General features: G+C 38.1%; 1 protein-coding gene across 2 annotated transcripts in view; it reads right to left on the minus strand.

The window, feature by feature from the left end:
- The window catches only part of VPS50 (VPS50 subunit of EARP/GARPII complex), a 79978-nt gene extending 57884 nt beyond the window's left edge, over window positions 1–22094 (minus strand). Inside the window, exons 1-9 of one of the 2 annotated variants that reach the window (XM_054058769.1) lie at window positions 21930–22094; window positions 19103–19171; window positions 10312–10434; window positions 9636–9707; window positions 7921–7974; window positions 4729–4799; window positions 4204–4321; window positions 4086–4121; window positions 1575–1657 (exon numbers count right to left, since the gene is read on the minus strand). In XM_054058769.1, coding sequence (XP_053914744.1) covers window positions 1575–1657; window positions 4086–4121; window positions 4204–4321; window positions 4729–4799; window positions 7921–7974; window positions 9636–9707; window positions 10312–10434; window positions 19103–19171; window positions 21930–21962 — 659 coding nt within the window. In that variant the 5' untranslated portion in view covers window positions 21963–22094. The remainder of the gene's footprint in view (window positions 1–1574; window positions 1658–4085; window positions 4122–4203; window positions 4322–4728; window positions 4800–7920; window positions 7975–9635; window positions 9708–10311; window positions 10435–19102; window positions 19172–21929) is intronic. The other variant, XM_054058770.1, reaches the window with a different exon arrangement.
- Window positions 22095–23302: the final 1208 nt, after the last annotated feature.

Raw genomic sequence — 23302 nt, forward strand, 5'->3', positions numbered from 1 at the left:
GTGGAGATAAACTTTGAAGCTGCAATACAAGCTTGAAGTGATTCAACATTAAACAGAAACTTTTATATAATTTACACAAAACAGAATTTCAGTCAAAGAAACTGTGTAATTAAACATCTCAAAAGAGCAAGGTTTTCCAGAGAAGCACTGTAAGTGTCTAAGAAATCAAATTGCCTTTTCAAAGTGTATAAATGTTGCTAATTTCTCCAAAAGAAAAAAAAAAAAAAAACAGAAGACATGCAAAATCATTCAAATTAATGTTTGGAGCCACCAAGCATCTGAAAGAGCAGTAAATACTAGGGAGAGCTTAAGGAACAGTACAGACAAGACAGGTATGGAAGACTGCAAGACCTATCTTACACAGAAAGAGTCAAGCAGAGCAAAAGACATTTGGGGGTCATGTTGCTTCTCAACAACTGAAGGGAAATCATGGTCATTTTTCTTCACTCAAATAAGTAAAGAATATTTTTCATTCACTACTGTATAAGGGAGGAATTCAAAATTTTTATATATGTTGGCTGTACAGGCAATTTATAGCTACATACAAGTTATATGGAAACAAAAAAAAAGCAAAGCACAGGTTTGAAATCTGACTTCAGAACAGAGAAGAGCTTATTTCCAGGTACAATTTCTAAACTTTTTTGGTGCATCTTCAGATTCTGAACAACTATACTTCACAAGCAGAATCTAAACTGAAAAAAAGGATTACGGGTAATTACTCTGAAGTCGCAACAAAGCACACGTTTAGAGGACAGGCGGAAGCAAAGCATTTGTTTTCATAGGTTTTGGTCCTTCTATGTCAGTGAGTGTTCTGACAGGAGGATCAAGTAATGCCTGAATTTCATGCACAAATTTAAAATTCTAATTAAAAAAAAACACCATATAACACAAATCTAATTAATATAATGATCCTCTTCTTGGTGGATGAAACTTCAAAATTCACTTGATTTTACTGTTTATTGTTATATCCATTATGACTTTGAATTTAATGATTACCCATTATTTTTTTTTATCTTTCTAAAATGCAGTGGAAACATCAAGTTTTGCTAAGCCAGGAACTGCAGATATTTGTATTAGTTCTGGTTCTCAAAGCAATTTCTCCAAGACAGCATGAAGCAGATCTGCACTTGCTAATTTAATTGCCGAGAATCAAACTAAGAAGTTATTCTCCACAAGCCACGAAGCTGTATGTAAATTAATTCCAGAATATAAACTTGCTTATTAAAAAAAAACAGCTCAGGTGTCTCTAGGCTCAGGTTGCAGCATATTTATAATTCAGTTTTAGCTGAAACCTTTCCTGCCAACATACTACAACAGTTACAAAACAATTACATAGTCCAAACACAGATTATATAGTGTAATGATTCAGAACACTGGTTAATAGCGGTATAGGGAAGGGGGAAACTACTGAGGATGCTTATGCTTCTTTTATAAATGCCTCAATTTTACTTTTCTAAGCAGAAAATTAAATTTCAATCAAAGCTGCTTTAGAGAGTAAGGCTTAATGATTGCGGTTTTATACTACTTACAAATAAAATCACACAGAAGCTGAAATCTACCCAAAGTCAACTTACCTTATACAACTGTAGTGTTTGAAAGTGCTGGCAGCTTTCTGGCATTCCAAGCACAGCTGAATAGCTCCTGGATAGTCCTCTTCCTTAGGATAAAATACAATGGAAAGCTTACTCAGCCTTTGAAGCAAACACTTAACAACTATTATTGCTTGCATACTTACATATAAACATCAAAACCAAAATATTTTCTCTTTTACCTCTATAAAATAAAGTTAAAGGAAATGAGTGAAGTTCTACTGCAGAACTTAATGTGCAACCAGATTAGAATTACTGACATGTTAGCAATATGTGAAAACACTATGTATGACCTTATGCAAATGAATCAGTTTAGTTTACTTATGCATTCATACAAAACATATCAGAAGCTTTTATTATAAAACTACTAACATTTTCTCAGTTAACTTCCAAGCCTTTGCTCATACCATATGATCTATTAATGAGCAAGGAAAGAATTGACTTCAGGCACTGGCAGGCTTTTGCCATAGATTACAAAACCCAAAAAGAGACAAGGGAGACACTCCAGCATTATGCCTAAATAAACACTATTTAGATTGACACATTCTATAGCTAATTAGAAAGTAATTTAAAGACAACTGTCTTACAAAAGGCCCCAGGAAAAAAAGAATATGCTTTAGAAAAAAAAACATGGAGACAATGTCCTAATTTATAAGAATATCCAATAGGTAGACAGATCAATAAGGAAGTGCATGAAGACACGACAACAAAACCAGAAGCAAAACATACATATTTAAAAAAACACAAAAAAAACCCAAAAACCTAAATAGGATCTTGCTAAGAGAACATGGGCAGGACCTTGGTTTTTGTATTCTGTTAGATACAAGGCCAGAAAGGCTCTGGGAGGAAGGAAACCCCTTTTTAATAGTTAACAGCTTCCCTTTTTTATCCTAATTACATTCGTTATATTACATGCTTCTGAAAGCTCAAATGCAAAGCTGTTACCAGAATTTCAAAGTCATTGATTGAAGAGTAAAAATGCAAGGGCAATTTATATTCAGCTATTATCATAAAGGAGTTTCTGAAATTGCTGTATTAACAGCTCTTTGCATCCTTCCCCATCCCAGTACTTGCTCCATTAAATCTAACAAAGCTCAAAGCAGAAAACCTGCATGGATACATACAATACTAATAGATTCCACATGCAGCTCACCCCTGTAAGGTAGTATAGCTTCATGTCTGGTCTTTTTGCAATTGGGAACCCTATCGAAGTGTTTGTCTGTGAATGGCTACTAACAGTGTTCATGCATATTCTAAACTATCAAGTTGTTCATGCAGTAAAGGAAATAAATTAACTAACATCTAGAACACCTTAATGGGAGCAGACATTGAGCACAGCTCTAAAACTGCACTTAGCCAGAAAGGGCAGTCCCAGCCCTTAGTGTTTAAAAATCACTGGCAGATTATGATAATAAGACATTAGGGTCGGTGTGTGCATGCAACACCCACGCCTCTGTGGGTAAGGTAAGTAGACAGTGAAGAGCTGATTTCCTATGCAAAAAAATAAAGGACATAAATGAAAAGCTCATCATTGCTTAAGGCTTACTGAGCGGAAGGTAACGTAGATTAATAATAATAACCCCGTAAATTAATACCTTCTTGCTTGATAAAGAAGAGCAAAGTGCACAGAGACAAAGTGTATTACCCAAGATGGAATTAAACTCAAAGAATTTTAAGAGTTACGATTATTAAGACTCAATTTCCAAATTTAGTAACTAGAGATTATCATAATGACATTCCATGAACTATTAGCTATAAATAGTCGGCAAACTAGCAAGTCAAAATTGCTACACTACATGATTAAAATACAGTTGTCAAGAAAATCCTGAAGCTGTCTTTCATACAATTTAATCACCTTAAGATAAAATCTTGTTTTTCCTCTGCACAGTACCTACCGAATTTTTAGGCAGTACATACACTGTGTCAGTAGAATTTTCAGTGTCATGGCCTGCATGGTACAATGTTTTCTATAACTGACTATTAAAAAGCCGACTTAATGAATAAGGAGAGAAGCTACTACACTTAGAAATAAAATACTAAGTGGGGAGCCCATATATAAATTTGTACAGCGATATACCAGTGGAATTACTTTATCCAGACACAGCATATCAACAATCAGCTAAAGCTCACCATCTTTTTTCTTCCAAATACCAAGCTAAGGCCAGAAAAGAAGCATAAATTAAAGGAAGGGAGGGAGGGGAGTGAAGACTCCATAGCACTCTTAATGCACTAAGTCAAGCCTGAGTGCTCAGATCTAAAGGCAGGACTCAGTCTTTGATAAAATGTACTCTTCCCACCCCACCCTGGCACAGGGGCCATCTAATTTGATACGAAGTATTTCTCGCAATGTTTAAAAAAAGAATAAAAGTATAATTTCACCACACGCACACACCACAGCCTGTTTGCAAAGGGAATGAAAGAAGGGACAAAATTAAGATGACCTACAAAAGTAGAGTTAGAATAGCGTCAAATTATAATAGTCTGGCAGGGACTTACCTCCAACATCTCACTCAAACGTACATCAGTTCTTTGCTAAAAATAAAAAAAAAAAAGTGATAACTACACAGAAATTAAGAACAGCATTTTTTGATTGAACAAAAACAACTGTACCTACCAGTGTTTTTATTGTTCTCAGAGACTTTAGCAATCCAATAAGCAACTGTCGTTTTCTTTGATCTGCAAGAAGCCCCAAACTGGTTTGTGTGAAGCCTTCCTTTGCTATATTCAAGTGTCTGCGTAAGTTAAAAATAAACATAATCTTCAGTAATATGTAAAATAAAAGTTCTTTCTAATAAATTCTACCATATCCACCAAATTACATGCTAGAAAATAAGACTGTCAGCATTGTTAGGGAAACACAGAAACTGAGATGATACCAACAGGCTACTAAGAAGCTTATGTTTTCCCTTCTGCAGAACTTGTCTGTGGATCAACCGCGTATCTCAACAGGTTACTGAGAACTCCCAGCTGAAAAAGTGAGCTGCAAGAGAGAAAGCAGCTAGTATTTGTTTCAGTATCTTTAACTACTATTGCTAATTCCATTCAGCACATAAATAGGAAATACCATCAAACTTCCCAGATTTAGATTTTGTCTTAAATAGTTTTTCCCTCTATCTCTACCATTATTTATGCAAGATACCTTCTTCCATTTGTGCAAATAACAGCTGCTAACTGAAGGCCAGCCTGCAACGATGTAACACGTTCAAGTTCCTACAGAGAGACAACAGGTTAAATAAACATACAAGTTAAAGTCATGCTACACATCACAGAAGACTAGTGATTAGTAAGTTTCTCTTGAGATGCTATAATGACTTTGTAGGGTTACCTTATCTGTTATTTGGTTCATAATTTTTTATATAGGCTAAGTACTGGAATGTAACCTGTATATAAACTATCCTTTAAAATACAATTCTCTTTTGAAGAAAGATACTTGAAATCCCTTTTCATTACAGTGGGACCCTCTGTATTTATGTGCTGTACACAAGAATTCCTTAGCCAAATAGATTCTTTAGCCAAAGAATCTCCATACTAAGAGTGCACCACAATAACATGATCAAAGCTTCAGGGACAGAAGCACAGAGTTTAATTTGCATTAATACACTGGGGGGAGGGGTGGAATGTTTCACACAGCTTTTTCTTGTTTAGAAGCACTTGATGTCACTCCATAATGAACATTAATTGCATCCTGTTGAATTTGAGCTGAACACTCTTCAGCACAGGTGACTTGAATTTAGCTTGATTCTGACTTTGTGAAGTGCCTGGCATACTCCCAACTCTTTTAAAAAAAAATACATTGACTGTATAATTCTAAAGGTATGACAAATAAAGACAAATTTAAAGTTTAGTTCAGTTTAAGATCAGCTCCTGGTCAGTCTCCAAAGATACAAGTAATTCTGACAAACCACCGAGCTGTGCCTTTCACCAAAACCAGTTCTTCCTTTACGCTAATAATGTCACTTTTGGAAAAATGACAGCTTAGTTGCTGATATGCATAATATCTTAAGAAACCAAACCCAAAGGCTATTTATTCCCTCAGTACCTGCTTCTCACTGAAACCATACTTCACAAAAGTCAGAGCTGTTCAAAAGGCCATTGTTGCCTTTTTCATGAGGAAACACATACAATAAGGACAAACTCCATTCCAGTCTTGCCTCTTGCAAAGCTTCTGTAAGATCTCTGCTTCGAGCACGACTGGATGGAGAGGCTCAGGGAAAGAGTGTAGCCTAATGGTCCCCAGAGAGGGAGTCTTCAATCCAGCATTTAGGGCTGAATACATTTTTGCTGTTCTCAAAGTCAATCTTCTGCTCATTAGCTGTTCCTAAAACATGACTTTCCTTCTAGGGAGAAGGGGAAATTCTAACCTCTTGCCTTCTGTCTGTGCCATGCCTTTTAAGCCCATAATAGTGCCTCTTAGACCAGTAATTCATGCAAGGAACTGGGTGCAGAACATAACTTCCCCACATTTCCCTTTGCACTATGGAAATGTATCCAGGAGACAGCCAACTGCATTTTTGCTTCTTCTAATGACTGTAATGGGACACTGAACTGGAGCTGCCATTATGAAGTACCCACGGCACATCAGGAAGTTCATTTCATGAGTCAGTGGGAAAGCGAGTCCCAAGATGCCCACCAGAAATCTCTGTTAAGTCTACTGACAAGAATAACTCCATGCAAGCCAATGAACAGAAGTAATACTGAAGGATTACTAACTTAACCATGCAAATGTGCATTTGAGAAACATTTTTCAAAGTTTCTTACTGGCACGATGGATTTTTAACTGTCTTTTGGGAACATGTGAAAGAACTTGGTATAAAACGTGCACCTCACTAAAATGTTTCTGGGATAAGAATATTATCGTTATACAGGAAAATGCAAGAGGCACACTCTCCACAGACTGTTATGCATTGAGGGGGAGGGGGTTGAAGTGAAGCTGCAGGATTCAGAAAAAGCAGCACTCACTCAGCTTCATCAATCCTGAACATCCCTCCTGCACAAAGGCAAAACTATACCAGGATTCAATACCGTACAATTACACTTTCTGTCTGCCTCTATGCTATCTTACAAAGACTCGACCACTGTAGCACCTACCCAGCCTCCTTCTGCAACAGACCCCCCACTCAACTCCTTTAACTAAAACTGAAATAATATTACCCTTGCAGTCTTTTTTCTTCCACCAGCTATTGCAGGAGATGACACACACAATGCTCAACCCCTCATTTTCCTTCACACAGAAGCACTCCTTCTTCTACCCAGTGGGCCTTTAGCACGAGAGAGCACAAGAGGAAGTTGCGCTCTCTGGATAAAAAAGTAATTCCAGCTCAATGACATCTAATATTGCTTAACACCCAGAGGGTACAAACTCCAGCCTGCAGCAACAGTGTTATCAGCTGAGAAGCAGGATGCAAGGGAGGGAGGCATTGAACAGCGAGAGGGAGAGGGATCAGAGAGGGATCGGAGAGAGCATTGCCTTCCCACGCTCCCTCCAGATTCTTGACCAAAATGCAAACTGCCATAACAACTGGTATGACAATGCATAGGCACGGTGCTGTACACACAAAGAATTATCCAACAGCACAGGATTATCCACAGGATAACTCTTGTAATATTTTGACAACAATCCAAATTTCTCACTTTTCAGAATTCTCACTGTTGCTTCCTGGGATGATCAGACAAAATCAGGCAAAGTTGATCAAATGTACAGGGGCATTATTAAAAATAAATAAGTAAGAAAAAAAAGCACCTTCTCTTTAGATAATCATTACACTAGCTGTTCCAATGATGTTTTGGGAGCAAGGAGAGAAGCTGTGCCAATATTCTACTGCAAGCATTTAAAGCAGTTCTGCTTTCTTTTACTCTCCAAGATCTTTGACATATTGAGGCTCTATTTCCAGGTCAGTCTTTCAAATGCTTTCTTTTCACAACTGCCTGAGATTAGCAGCAGGTTTCTGGTTAAGTGCTCTTCAGAAAGGTCATTGCTGTTTTCTCTTACAGAAAATAAAAATCCAAAAGTCATTCCTAAACACAGTCACCAGAGAAGCTCCTTTTCAAGTCCATCATAAGCCTGTGAATCCACATTTCCAGAAATGCTTCCTAAAATGGTCACGTGCCAAAGCCTTTATCATTCCCGGGGCCTCCAGCTCAATACGCCCTTGATTCTTTTCACTCTATACACACAGGTTTAGCACACATAGACAGCTAGTTCCAAGGAGGCACTGGCATCTGTGCTAACAAATTATTATATCAGATTTAATCTTCAGTGAAATAAAAGCACCATTATAACAGCACAAAATGAAGTGGTTTACTCTTTAAAAGTGACTGTTAGTTGTCTTACCTGAACATATGCAGGCTGTTTTTCTAGAATCAAATCCGCAACTTTCTTAGATACCTTAAGGAGAAGAATATTACATGTGACACATAGCAAGCTCAATTAATTAGGCAATTCCTATACTAAAGTTCTACAACAAGTTTGTGCTTCTGTATCATTTGGTTCTGTAGTTTTCAAATGTATTAATAAATACACCACAACAAAGTAAAAAAGTCCTAAAGAATACTATCAGCTTCCCTTAGGAGCATGGTAAGAAACATGTTTACAGTTCCATCCAGGAATTAGTGGGCATTTTTAAATTAATCCCTTCCCTCTCTGCTTGTTAAAGAACACGGTAAAATAGACAACAGAAATAATATGGAACACTACAACTGTTCACATTCTACTTATGCTACTGCTAGAGTACAAGCTAAAGTTAACTATCTTCCATGGAGAACCAGACATGTTTTTTGTTGAAAGTTTTGACTTTGACAGTTTTTGTTCAGGTTGTGGGGGCTTTTGTTTGTTTTGTTTTTTTCTAAAAGAAAGAAATATCTGGGTCATATTTCCTGGAAATACAGGTTCATCCACACCCCTATTACTCATTAGATGCGTGCACTTTCCAGTTTACACATTTCAGGAGCAGCCATGCACTGAAACTACTCCATTAGCCGCAGACAGCTCCCACCAGGCAGGTAGAATGGCCAAGGCATTGATGTAACACACATTAGGATTACCCAGCACATGTCAATGAGGTTGCCTCAGCCTTAAGTGTATTTCCTTGCAAAACTAGGTCACCAACACATGCCCTCGTAAACCTGAAACCAACCAAACAAAACACCAACACAAAAGCAAAAACCAACACCGGTTTTCAACTTCTTTCCTTCTATCTCTTGGTGAGAAACATGGAATATTCATTTGCTCAACTTCTCACTAATACTTTACAAAATCTCATACACTGATTCTGGGAAAAGCAATCTTAGGCAGAAGGAACTTATTCTCTATGTATTGTTAATGATCAAATATTATTCTTGTGTACATTTTATTCGGACAAGAACTAGGACTACTACTATTATTTCACTTGCAGGTACTCCCCAGATGCCATGGGTAATACATTCAGTTCCTGTACCATATTATTCATCTTTAAAAGAGGAATGAATCAAGAGTCAACATATGACTAGAAAACAAAAAAGCCTGAAAGGTAAAAAGCACCATTCAGAAGCTGCAAATCCAATTTCCCCCAGTAAATTACAGATACTACTCTTTGTTACATGTCATTTGTTTTGTTACATAATAACTTTGTACCAGCACTCACTAAAAAACCTTGTGATGATTAACAAAAAAAAAAAAAAAAAAGAAAATAGCAACCCTAAGGAAAGAGTTTTAAAAACTATTTATGTTGCCAGAAATCCCTCAAAAAAAACTATACTATCACAGTATTCAGCACTGCACTGAACATCCTTGCAGCACATAGGAAAAGCTGAAGATTCAGAAAGATAAATTTCTAAAGAAAGAGTTGGCACGTTTGCTCGTTACAATATTTAGCATCAAGATTTATTTAAATAATTTTATGTAAGTATATGATTACCCACCATAAAAGCACAAAACATAATATTAAGTAAAAAAAACACTAAATATCTAAAGCGTTTAAGAAACCAAAACTACTTCAGTTACACCGCTATCTACTCTTATAGACAATACAACAAATTGCCTGAGGGTACAGCAGTAACAATTTTACTTACAGCAGCTTGCTGTTGTTTTAATTTGTCTCTGTACTCTTCCAGTTCTTGAAGACTAAGTACTGGAGGAAGCCTCTGTGTGTAAACAACAAATTAAATTCAGTGAGAAACTAAAGGACATTACATACACATGTAGAATCAACCAACCAGTCAATTCCGATAAAGAAACATTCTTAGAACATCTGCAATCTAATTTGCAGAATTAATCTATTATTTCAAATTACAGATACTGAAAGAAATCAGTGTTAAGACAATGTATTACCATAATTACATCATAGAATATGATAATTACCTCAAAATCACTGTATTTTAAGCCATATATGAAACACACAACCCACCTAATCATTGAAATTATGTCTCAGTCATTTTGCTAAAAATATACCCAAGATAATATACCCAAGATATAAAACTTTTCCCCCCCCCTCCAAATAGTTCAGCTTTTTCACAGTAGTTTAAGTTATGAAACACCTGTTAGCACAACTGGTATTAATTCTACGACATTAAAAAAAAAAGAGATTCCATACAAATACTGAGCTAGAAGCTCCACACAACTGCAAGTTGAGGCAGGATTCTACAGTTTCGCATTAATGCAAGATATAAGAAACAAAATAAAAAATAGGTCATTGAAATAAGCATATATTTTTGACCCTCTGTCTTTTCTTTTAAGGGGACAATTTACCTCTAATTCATACTTCACAATATCAAAAGAATCACTGGAAAAATAAACTTCTTCAATGCTGTTAATTATTTCTTGCTGAGCTTGAGGATCAGTTGGTTCTTCACATAGTTCTCTGAGATCCTCCTTCACAAAAGAAAAAGGATTTCCATGATGTACTATCACATCATAACAAGAAAAAAATCTTTTAACAAAACAAGTATTTTTCAAAAGCCATTTACAACATTAGTACAAAAAGCAATGGCAAAGAACAGAAAGATCAGTACACCGAAGCTTGTTCCTCCCACTGCAAACAGCAAGATATTTAAAACTTTTCAAAGAATATAGTGAAGACTTCAGTGTTGCAGATCACTTGAACGCTTCTTCATCAATACATTTATGGCACAAATGCATCTTGAGTCTACAGGTTTTCTTCCTGAAGTTCAGAAAATTTCATAATAACCTAAAAATAAATTGCCAGGCTATTTATCCAGAATCAAAAAAAAAAAAAAAAAAAAGATAACAAGCAAACCCTGAATTTTTTAAACCATTAGAACCATCTTTGTAAATATAAGGCCAGACAGCATAACTACAAATGCATACAATTTCCACTCAGCCCTCAGAATTCACTTTAATAAAAGTCATATCATTGAACACCTGAATTTTTTACCAGCAATTCCAGAACAGATCTGCCTTCTTTGCACAAAATTAACAGATTTGAGATTTTTCTCAAACTAGTAGAGTGGCTTAAAAAGAGATGCACTCTCAGCTTTCTGAAAGCTAGTATTTAAGAGGTGAGCATCACCTTACTTGCTGTTACCTTCTCCTCTGGAAGGTTTTCTCCAAAACCCAGCTGCTTCTACTGACTGCAACAAAGTGAAAGCCAAGCCTATACCTCCTCTTCCGTTCGTGTACTGAACATTTCAAGTAGTACTAGTCCTCTCCTGAAGGCTCATTGATCAAAGAAATTTAAATCCTTTATTAAAGACTCAAAGGTAAGACATGCAAAGATATTCTTTCAACAAAAATCAAGACTAAAAGGATCAAATTGCTTGATTATGGAATTTAACCCTGGTGAAGTGATCCAAAGTACTGGTGTCCCACAAAGATCCCAACCTTCCCAACAATGCCCAGTTGTTAAAGTGGGACAACGTGCCACTTCTTTCATCTCCAAGAGCTCAAGGGCTTATTTCACCAGCTAGAGGCATTGGATTTGAGATTAATCAACTAAACAGCCACTAACTTCCTTATTTCATACATCAACTGAAATAAGGTCAATGCATACATGTTATGCCCCATCCCTGAAGGTGTTCAAGGCCAGGTTGGAGGAGGCTTTGAGCAACGTGATCCAGTGGAAGGTCGCCCCTCCAATGGCAGGGGAGGTGGAACTGGGTGATCTTTAAGGTCTCTTCCGACCCAAATCACTCTATGACTGGTTACAAGGCAAAGCAACATTTTAAGCACAAAGTAGGGTGCTGTATCTCTACACAACTGGAGGCAGCCAAGGGGTGATGAGTGAGCAGTTTGGAGGAGCATCAGAAGGAGCCACCGCTCCTTTAAAATACCTCTAGCAGAAAAAGACCAAAAGAAAAGGAGGGGTGGGAGGGGCGGGGGGGGGAGAAACCAAAACAACGGCTCCGATACAGATAAAACCGGATTTCCAGCAGGTTGTGTCCCCGAGCGGTGGGAACCCCTCGGTGACGCGGGCGGTGCTCGGGCGCCACCCGCTGGAGTGCGGGCAGAGCCGCAGCGGCTCTGGCAGCGGCTGCGAGGGAGATGGGGCAGAGGGGGAACCCGGGGAAAAGCCATCGAGGAGCCAACCCCCTCCTCACCCCTAAGGCCTCCGATCTCTGCAGAGCGCCCCTCTGAAAAAGCCTGACAGAGAAACCCGCCCGCAGCGCAGTAGCTTGGCTCCATCCCCAGGCACCCAGCAGCAGGCAGGGCAAGGGGAGGCGTGGACATATAAATGTGAGAATTAATTGATAAGTTTTGCTGCAGCTGATTTGCATGTTGCCATATATATATGTATATCTTGTCATATACATCTGTCTTGCATCAAGGGATAACATGCAGGCAATCTCTAGACATGGATAAATAACCTGAAAGAATAAATACTCTCTTAGTGTTACAAGAATTTATTGATATGCTTAATGGTCTTGTAAAATGTAGCTGGTTTAGGTCAAGAGATAACCTGTCTTAGGGCTGCGAGAATTTACTGATGTGCTTAATTGACTTGCAAGACATAGTTGTCTTGGGTCAGGAGATAACCTGAAGGGAGTCTCCAGACATGGTTGGATAACCTAAAAAAAATAAACATTCTTTAAGGACTTTACACGCTCCTTTATCTAAAACTCCTATATATACCTACTGCTCCTGTAAGATGGGATGCCTTTTTTAGAAGGGCATCCAATTCAGTGCTGAATTTTAAAATCAAAATATTATTACCTTTGATTCAAAGACTTTGTCTTTTATTTTACCAGTGAATAAGTGTTTCTCACATAAATAACAATAGTACAATAATAAACAATAACTATGAAGCAAAATTATGCTATTCCTGAGACAAACACTTAAAAATGGGTTTTAAGCACGCTCCTACTCTCAGCCAGCCCATAGCGCCAGTGGCCACAGCAGCACCTTGCTCTAAGGCAAAGGCTGGGTTACCTGGGTGGCACTGCCAGCAGACAGATGGTACCCCCAGAACCAGGCTGCAGGAAGCCAGCAGGGAAGAGCCTGCGGCACCGAAGAGACAAGCAGGACTACACACAGGCAAATCAGTCCCTTAGCTCCAGCCACATGATTCACCCAGCAGTGATACCCTTCCACCACGCGTTTCAGCTTCACTAAGAGCATGAGGCAAAAAGGAGAGGAGTGCAGGTTATGAGGGATGAGAATGAAAAGATTCTTGAAAAATAGCATCTTTAGTGTCTTTTCCAACTTTTTAATCTACAGGTTTGAAGTTTCCATCATGTGAGGGCACATGGATTGGCAGAGGACACACATATTTAGATTTAATGGCACACTACTCTTGCAATAATTTCATTTATAAAACAATCAATCTATTATCTAACCATATGTATTCCTGTCAAATAAATATGCCTGTAAAATAATATTCCTGTCCACACAAAAAATTATTTCACTCTGGACTTTCTAACAAATGGCAGCTCTAGGCTGTATATCCCTCTTCTATAGGTTAGCTTAACTTCTTACAACAAATTGAGGGGTTTTTTCTGTTTCAAGACAACCACATTTTTCAGCACAAAAATAAAGCTGATGCGGCAAGGAAAATCACTACAAAATCATTTTATCCTGTGTCAGAAAAATCATTCATCTCAGTGTTTCTTGCCAAAAAAACTATCTAGGAAAATATTCATTAAATGGACAAGGGTTTTCTTCATCTTGCCCACTCCTTGTAGCAAAGCAGTCTAGTGAGAACAACTCTCTAGGATAAACCTAAGCTCCCGTATAAATTACACTGTCTGCCATCAATCTTTTTGCCATGATGAACTGCAGCTTCTAGTCCCTCACGCTCCACTAGTTTCAAATACCTAACACATTCAAGGCCAACCTATTCAAACACCACTGAGCGAAGCAAAAATCCTTGGCTAAAGTTTATTTTCTGATATTAGATTTCTGTCATCCCTTCAATTAGAGATACAGAAACATTTCATTACATACTTATGAAGCCCATAGCTTCAGGGGACTCAGGGGAAGACAGACTTAGCACTGCAGAGCTTGTACTCATGCATTTTGTAGAGGGCGAGAGAGAACCTCTATTAAACCCCTCAAGGCCCTTTTCCACCTCAAAACTTTTGTAACTATTTCCACTACAGTATATGCCTTTTAAAAAAAAAAAAAAGCTAACATTAAAATACATTTTTCAGTAATTTTATGTAAATTCAGCAATTTGAAGTGCTATTCTGGACAGAAGAACCTATAAAAAAATCAGAACAGAAAGAATTATGATGATAACCAGGTAGAGAACTTCACCATTGCTAAACTGAATCAATTGGATACATAGGATATCAGAAAGGGCAGCACACTGGCAAGGTGGACCCCACGGCATTCACTTCAATCCACCTGCCCAGGTTAATACACGTTTAGCAACACAAAGTCTCCAAGCAATAATGGGCCAACAGTCTTCCAAGATGCTGTTTCTGAGGTTACAGTATTGTTTAGCAAGAGACTTCACCTCTTATATAAAAACTGCATCACTTGTGATACCAAATGTGCAATCATTTTTTTGCCAGTACTTTGGATACTTTCATGGAAAGACAAATTATCCAGTGAAATATACTCCCTTTCAGGTTACGATTAGTGCAACCCTAAGTAGCAGGTCTCTCTTTCATAATGCCACCTAAAAAGATCGATGAAAGACATTTTCAGGGGAGAGAAAGAGTAAAAAAAAAAAATAAAGAAAAACCCTATCCGTCTGACAGCTTTGCGTACTTGAAGAAGCCATCCACACACAACATTTTGCCTTTCTGTTCTCTGGAAATAGAAGTTTACAGTTCCAGGAGCCTGTGGCAACTCCTTGAAATATATTTCAGAAGAGCCATTTAATTGCAGACTCATCTGAAATGCAGTTCAGCAAGTTTTAGATGACTTACCCAGCTATTTCCAAGTAAGTCACACTCCCACTCTCCCTGTTTTCTACACTGTCTATAACACCAAAACCAATATTGCTCTGTTAAATGAAGCATTACTGGGAAAGAGTTGAAGCAAACACCTTCTGCATTCCAGTCACATCAACCAAAAGACTTGGGAAGCAAAGAAATTAAAAAAAGTTAACTGCTAACAGTCAGAAAAATAAAAACCCATTTAAAAAGATTCTAATCTAATTAGAACCTGAAGGTCAGCAATAGCCCATGCGCATCTACAAAGGAAGTGCCAGGGGCCAAGTCTCTGCTGTACTCATTTGGACACAGCCCCTCACTCTTTGTCATAAGCCAAAACCACACTGTCAATTTATATCCCTCCATCGTGAACTTTGGTTACCTATGTTATGTTCTATGTTATATATGAACACCTATGTTAAAAGCTAACCCTAAATACCAGGACGAGGGCTCTGCTCAACAGATTCAATCAACAGGTATGCTGCAATGTCCTACCACCATGAAATAAATAATGTATAAAAGTATTTTTAACATACATACACACACACAATCTTTTCCATTTATCTATATATATTCATATATGATCTATGTCTCACACTCTATGTATAACTACATAAATACACCTCGAAATTTTTTCTTCCTCCTCCCCCACCCACAACTAATCCACAGTGAGGGAAGGCAATTCCACAGAGAAGTTTGAGTTACTCCCTTATCTTTCATATGAAATGCCCAGAAACTTCTTTTGATCTTTCCTTCTTCAGCATGTATATAGAGCAAAAACTAAAAAGCCCTCACTCCACCAAAACAAACATTACACTGTGAAAACAATTATCCTGACAGAGAGAACAACAAAGCCTGATCCACAGAACAGATATTTGTGACATCAGTGCTTAATGCACTCCTGAAATATGCTCAGCCACTGTTGGAGACACAGAATCCCACACAGACTAAGAAAGTCACCCTTTTGTATCTATAGGAAAAATATTACAAAATAAACTTTCAGTGTTGTTTACCACCATAAGCCACAAAGTCAACTAATATTTGTATATAGTATATGAGCTGACTATCATCAAGATAAATGCAACCTAATTCAAAGTGAACTCATTAACTCAACACACTTGAAATCAGTGAACAAATTACCTATCTCACACTTTTGTAACAGAATCTACTAAACAAAACTTTTATTAGCTTGGGCTAATAATATTTAGCTAAAGCTGACAGTAACAGAATGGTTAAAAAATAATTACAGTTCCTCTGGAGTGATCAGGGCACACAGAGGACGTAAGGTATCTCAATCAAAGAAGATTGAAATCCCACTGCGAACAACTTTCTCTTCTAGAAATCTAGCCTTGCAGTTCAGATTTGCCTTATTTACAGACTACATCACATACTTAAACACGTAGACACTTCATTCTGTGTGTAACTGAGTTGGTGGTATGAGTATGTATTACAACAGGAAGCAAAGCACGATTTGCCTTCATATGATGGAAGAAAACGGAATTTTTTTCAAATAATTTCATTGTTTATAAATAAAAAACATGCTCTAACATGATCGCCAGCAGGCCTCCAGTGAGCAAACCAGCAACTTTCAGGTATCAAGAGCCAAATAAATTCTGCTGCTTTTCTTCTCAGAGGATGCAACATAAACATATTCATCTTCCTGTGCTCCGTATTTGCCATTTGACCACCAAACCACTGTGACAGCCCCCCATTTTAAAAACATGTGTTTGTTCCTAGAGTTAGCATTATCTGTCAATGGCTCATGCTCTTTCCAGTAATTTAGCCTTTCATTCTGTATACTGCTCTATAGCTTTAACTCAGCTTTTGAAACTTAAAGTAGCACTCGCCCTAAATCAATCTGGTGATACCACTTTGAACGTGAAAGTGTGATGATGAAAGTGCAGCATCACAATTCTAACATCAAAACAGTATTTGGCTAGTGAGCTTCAGACTTTTGTTATTCAAGATACAAGCAAAAACAGTTATTAAAATGTGGCATCAGAGACTCACACACATGCTTTCAAACAGCAGTATGCAACAGTTTGAAGTTATGCTTTTACTCATTCCCTTTAAAACTCTGCACTTTTTCTTTAGTCTTTACTTTCGCATTCAGAAGCGAATATGCTTTACCAAACTTGTCCATTATTACAAAATAATTATCAAAGGTAATAATTAGCTTATATCCAGCAAAGGTGCTTGATCCTATAACAAAAGTCTGATTTTTGACACCAGTATGTTGTCACGCCATTGACTAGAGCTTCAGTTTAAAACAAATACCAATATCCAAAAGCTTAACAAGTTTCAACTTCTGTGCAGTACTGAAACCTAATCTCCTTGATGGTCACTCATAACCACGAACACGGGCAATAACCCCTCCTCTGCACTCCAAAACACTCTGGTTTTCAAAAAAGCATACCTGAATGTATTCTCACAGTGACAAGAGAAATATTACAGTGACTCATCCAATGTCTCATCATTTGAGAAGTAACATCCTACAACAAAGGTTTTAGCAAAGTTAAGGAGGCATAAACGATACAAGCCCTTCCTTCAAAAGAAAAGGGCTGTGACAAACGGCTTGGGATCATAGCCAGGAGTTAAACTGACCAAAACACAATAATTTTCCTCAAAAGTCTGGTGATCTGATGTTTTATTTTATCAGATAGTCACGCAACTTTATAAGCGTTACACTCAACACAGCCTGCTGAACAGGAAAAAGTTGATGTAAGCAACTCAGAATTTTGAGAATTACTCACCTAAAACATTTGGAAGGAAAGAAAGCATATTAGAAGACCAAAAAATATAGAAGTCTTATTCTGTGGCACAGGAGAGATTAATACTCATATTTCATCAGCTTTAAAAAAAATAATCAGGTGCCAAGTTCTAATGTTGATGCAGTCTTGTCTTGTCTTTTCAGGCAAAGGAGTCATAACTACAAGGAGATGCTCGCTGCAGAACAGTGTTTTCACATAACAAATGTTTGACAAACATATTAAAATATTAAATTATTGACAGGTATTTGCTTTCCCATTGTTACTGACACAAGGTGTAGGCTTACTAGACATAAAACATCTAACTGTTAAAAGAACGGAAACCCAGCCAAGATACCTTACATCTGCTTTTACCAGGATAGTCAACTTGGCAAAAGACAGTTGAAACTGGATATCAGTGGGTGGCAGGAATCCGCAATTTTGAAATCTAAGCTGTGGAGATGAGACAGTTCTGAAAACGTAGCTGCAACTGAATACTTTTGCTCTTTGAAATCAACATATTTCCCACTTTTAACAGAGCATTACGTACCAATTCAGAGATCGTTACTTGATTTTTTAAATACAAATACTTGATTTTTTAAAAGACTTTCAGGTCTGTCTCAGCACAAGCAACATACTACACAGTAACTTATATAGAGACAAAGAAACACAAGCGGTCTTCTGGTTTTTTTAAAACTATTGTAAAAAAGGCAATTCAAAATTCAAGTCAGTAACCTACATATCTCAATGGTTAAAGGCAAAGACCAAATCAGGAGAACATAATAAATAACATCCACAGCAAGTCTTGTGAATCGTCCACTCATACCAACAGGGTACAATGAGCAGTCAAATATGACGACAATTGTTCATTTACACACAGATTATTCAGTGTGATTTGTGAGACAAGAGTGAGCTGGCATCATTTAAGTACCAAGACCCAAAAAAGGCCAAAAAAAAAAAATATTATTACAAAGCCATAACATTTAAAGTAGAACATTAAGTTATTATATATGCTGAAGATTAAAACCGTGAAACTACAAAATACACTTATTTCACCAAAACCATGAAGAGAGTAAATGTTAAGACTAGAACTACACAAGCTACCCATATAGCATCTAGATTCCAAAGTGAAAAAAATAACACTTTTCTTTTTTCTTCTTCTTTTTTCTTCATTCCAGCAGGAAACCTAGATAATATTAAGATCAGCATTCAGTGACAACCCAAAAGTTCCCAGAAAGAAATTATAATGCAAATTCATTCTGAGTCAGCGACTTGCTTTGCTTCACAACTCTTAATTCTTTCATAAAAATAGTTTAAAGGTTTTCAGTAAGAAGTAAAACTGTTAAAAAGAACAACAACAAACTCCATGTTTAAAAAAAAAATTAAAAACCGAGTATCTTCTAGATATAAAATTAAAAATGAATGAGGTAGTAGTGGAAGGACTGTGTACCATACCTTAGTAGGGATCCGAAAGCTTTCAATAGGACTGAGGTCATGAACACTCTCTTGAGGACTTCTTAGACCCTTTAAAAGAATTTCAATAGTAAGTGAAGAGCAATTACTTTATGTACCTTGCAATCCAACTGCACGAGTCTTACCTGGTGTTTCTCAAACATCTAAGGATTTCCAACTGTACCTTTTCAGTACAGTTCACTAGTATTCCCACCATAAAGTTCACTTACATCCCCCTCTCCTCTTCCAGATGTTATTTTTAAAATTAAAAAAGCCCATGTCCAAAAAACATAATAAACTTCATTCAACTAACTTACCAGTTTAATGGGATCAAATAATCAAACTCAAGTTAAGCACTACCTACTTTGCAGAAGAATTATACTATCTTTGCTTGATGGGATATTTGTCTGTTTACCACATAGCACTATTAGGACTGGTTTTCCTTATGCATAACTACACTGAAAAAGATGGATAATCCACATTAGCTGCTTTTCTAATAACTCTTTAAAACACATATATCCACATAAATAGAATACACTTTAGTGTGAAGCTTTATAGAGGAAGCATCAATTAACCAGTTGGGTATGTGTTGGCTGAATGCCCAGCACATTCACAATTTTATGAAGCAATACCACAGAATGTGCTGCTTAGCACATTTTCCACTAGATCCCTAGGCAGAGGTGAATCTAAACATTAATGTTTCAGATGCAGTTTTGACTGCAGCTTCTTTTGAGACTGCAGGTTGCCCACGTGAGCCACAAGTTTCAGGCAGACTTCCCTCCTACTCTTGTGGTTGAAGCTAACAGTACTGTTTCCAACTCCCTTTCAGGCCCTGGGTACCTACACTTCCTTTGAAATAAAATGACCTATTAAATTACTATGTGAGTGCATGATGCGATAAGTTCATATTTATCTTTTGAAACCGAAAAAGTGTTTTATGAGTTCATCACTTTTGTAGCAACTACTATATTTTACAATTGTTTCATCTTCCTAGGATGCAAAACCTCTTCATTTTGGTTTTAATTCTCAGATTTCCCTGCACATCATTTCAAAACATCCTCCCCTTCCAGTTACCACCCTTTGGTGACTCACCTCTATGCATCGGAAATTCAAAGAAACAACAACCAAAGCAACTGCTGCAATTTCTTGTACTTCACAAAATCCCTTCCACACTTCCTCTCAGAAATCTGTAGTATTAGCAGCTTAACTTCAGAAGCAGTAAAAAATTTCACTTATCAAATGCTAAAGGGAACTCAGTCCTTCCCAAAGGCTGAAAATTGCATAAGTGTCATCATTTTCAGATCACAACACTTCCTCGCTAGACAGGCTTCCCACAACTCCTCTTAATCCAGCTGAAAACTGAGTGTTTTCCCAAAGCTTAAGTGGAGCAGAACATTATTTTGGAAATCCAGATTGCATGCCAGTGTCCATTTTTAAGCCATAAGAACAGTTGGAATAGTCTCCCCAGGGAAGTGGTAGATTACACTGGACACTTTTAAGGCTCGGCTCGACAGCGTTCTGGGCCATGTCATTTAAACTATTTATCACCTAAAAAGGTTGGACCAGATGATCCTCAAGGTCCCTCCCAACCTGGCATTCTATAATTCTATGACTATTTGATTTTTAACCCTGCCTCTCACATAAGTGTATGAAAAAAAAAACCAAAAATAAAACAAAAACACACCAACAAAGCTCAGTTTCTCCCTTTCTCATGATTTTCTATAACTATCTAGAATATCTGATGTGGTAGGTAACTCGAGTGATTTTTTAACTTTTCAGATTTAGACATTTGGGCAAATAAGACTTAATTTTAGAGGTGTTTCATATATATAACTGACTCAGATCCTCTTCTAATACACTCCTTTAAAAAGGGTCATAACCTTAGAAATACTGGATCAAATGCAGACTAGATCTACATAATCCTAGAGACAAGCACTACAGAGAAGCGGGCTGACAGGAATCCATTAAGTACTCTAGCGTACATTTAATATTTGCCCTCTCACATACTTCCCCAGTAGCTCTGAAAGCTTGCCTTTCTTCTGACCCAAAACCTTTGCTGTCAGACAAAGCCGGGTTACGGTGCCACGGCCCTGCATGTAATAAAATTATTTGTATAATAAAATTATGCATGTAATATATAGATAAGTAACACAAATAAGGACAAGGGAAGACCTTATTGCTCTCTATAACTACCTGAAAAGAGGTTGTAGAGAGGCGGGTCCTGGCCTCTTCTCGCAAGTGACAGGGGACAGGACAAGGGGGAATGGCCTCAAGCTGCACCAGGGGAGGTTCAGACTGGATATCAGGAAAAAATATTTCACAGAAAGGGTCATCAGGCACTGGCAGAGGCTGCCCAGGGAGGTGATTTAGTCCCCTTTGCCCCTGGAGGTGTTTAAAAGACCGGCAGATGAGGTGCTCAGGGACATGGTTTAGTGGCAGATAGGAATGGTTGGACTCGATGATCCAAGAGATCTTTTTGTAACCTGGTGATTCTATGAAATAACACAGATAAATAATATACGGAAAAATACTAGAGAAAAATAACATATGGATAAATAACATGTATTAGGCATATGATAAAATTATACGGGAAGCAAGGAAGCCAGACACAGGGCACGCGTGTCATCTTTAACGCCAGAGCGCTTGTTATGGCGCAAGCTGCGTGCCGGCACCTGTCCGTCCTTCCATGTCTTGGTTTAAACAGAAAAATAAGCAAACGCCACCACGACTTGACGTGACACAGGCGAGGGCGATGCCCGCGCCCCGGGCCCGGTGCCCGCAGGGAGAGCGCGCCCCCCGCCTCACCGCCCTCCCGGGCCGAGCCGCTCACCTGCCGGGTCATCAGCGACTTGATCTTCTGCATGATGGGTCTGGGACTGGGTCTGCCGCCGCCCCGCAAGCGCTCAGCAGCCCCTGTGCGGCCCCGCCGCGCACGGGGCAGCCATGTTCGACGGCACGTGACAGCGCCCTCCCGCCGCCCGCCGGGAACCGTAGTTCCGCCCTTCCGACTACAACCCCCGGCAGTGCGGGCGGAGGGCGGGGCGAGAGAGGGAAGGGGAAAGGGAGAGTGGGAGGGGGAGTGGGAGGGGCGAGAGAGGGAAGGGGAAGGGAAGGGAGGGGAAGGGAGGGGAAGGGAGGGGAGGGGAGGGGAGGGGAGGGGAGGGGAGGGGAGGGGAGGGGAGGGGAGGGGAGGGGAGGGAAGGGAAAATTTATTTTATAATCTTTGCTTAATTTTAGAGGATATTCAATATTAACACTACCAGCACACCCACTGCAGCGCACTAATACTTGCAGAGAAGGTTTTATTTCCTTTTGGAATTATTGGAGTCTGCACATAGGTCAGCACAACACACATTTCCCAATCCCATTGTTATTTCTGAGTGATAACTTGTTGCAGGGTATGACAGGTAAGAGCAGGCGTGCTGCTCTCCCTCTGAAGCAACGCAGTGTTGAAGGGAAGTCAGGACCAGCGGTCTCCTCCCTGCATTTGTTAACAATAATACATTACCTCCTACTACTATTAGGAATATAATCCATAGTTATCTCTATGGAAATCTTCTAACAAGTTTAGCACATGACAAAATTACTTCTTAGAAATAAAATAACTAAAGTTTGCAGAAATACTGAAAGTATTCTGAATGTTACTGCTGCAAATAAAGTTGCTTTAATATAGTTGCTTTTATTAAAAATAAATTAGGTTTGATTAAGTCTAAATGCCACTTAACAACCAGCACAAGCTAGAATTCTATAGGAAAAATAATATACTACTTCAGCATTTACTTTATCTTTCTAAATTATTCAGAGTAAAAAAAATTCAGTGTATTAATGACATTAAGCATATCCAAATACTGGAAATATGGGGACGCATTTGCAAAATATAACTTTGCTAATCTGTTCTTTTTAATTTTTCTTTGCCCACTTAGGGCATTTAAAACACCAACACAGATTTTATCCTTATTTGAAAGCTCCCATTTATTTGAGCTAGAAATTAATTGGAACTTGTGACCGATATTTTGTTACATGTTGAAACTAAGTAGATAACAATTTTTAACTCAGGTTTTACAAAAGGTTGCAATTGGATATATCTAGCCTCCAGTTAAGTGGATCAAGCAGATTATAAACAACAGCATTCAGGAGAGACATGACAGTGAACCTGGGAAGCCTTTGGGAATATGCAAAATACACCCTTCATCTAATGGCTCA

The sequence above is a fragment of the Cuculus canorus genome, chromosome 2 (assembly GCF_017976375.1).
Source record: "Cuculus canorus isolate bCucCan1 chromosome 2, bCucCan1.pri, whole genome shotgun sequence".
In the NCBI taxonomy this organism is placed as follows: domain Eukaryota; kingdom Metazoa; phylum Chordata; class Aves; order Cuculiformes; family Cuculidae; genus Cuculus; species Cuculus canorus.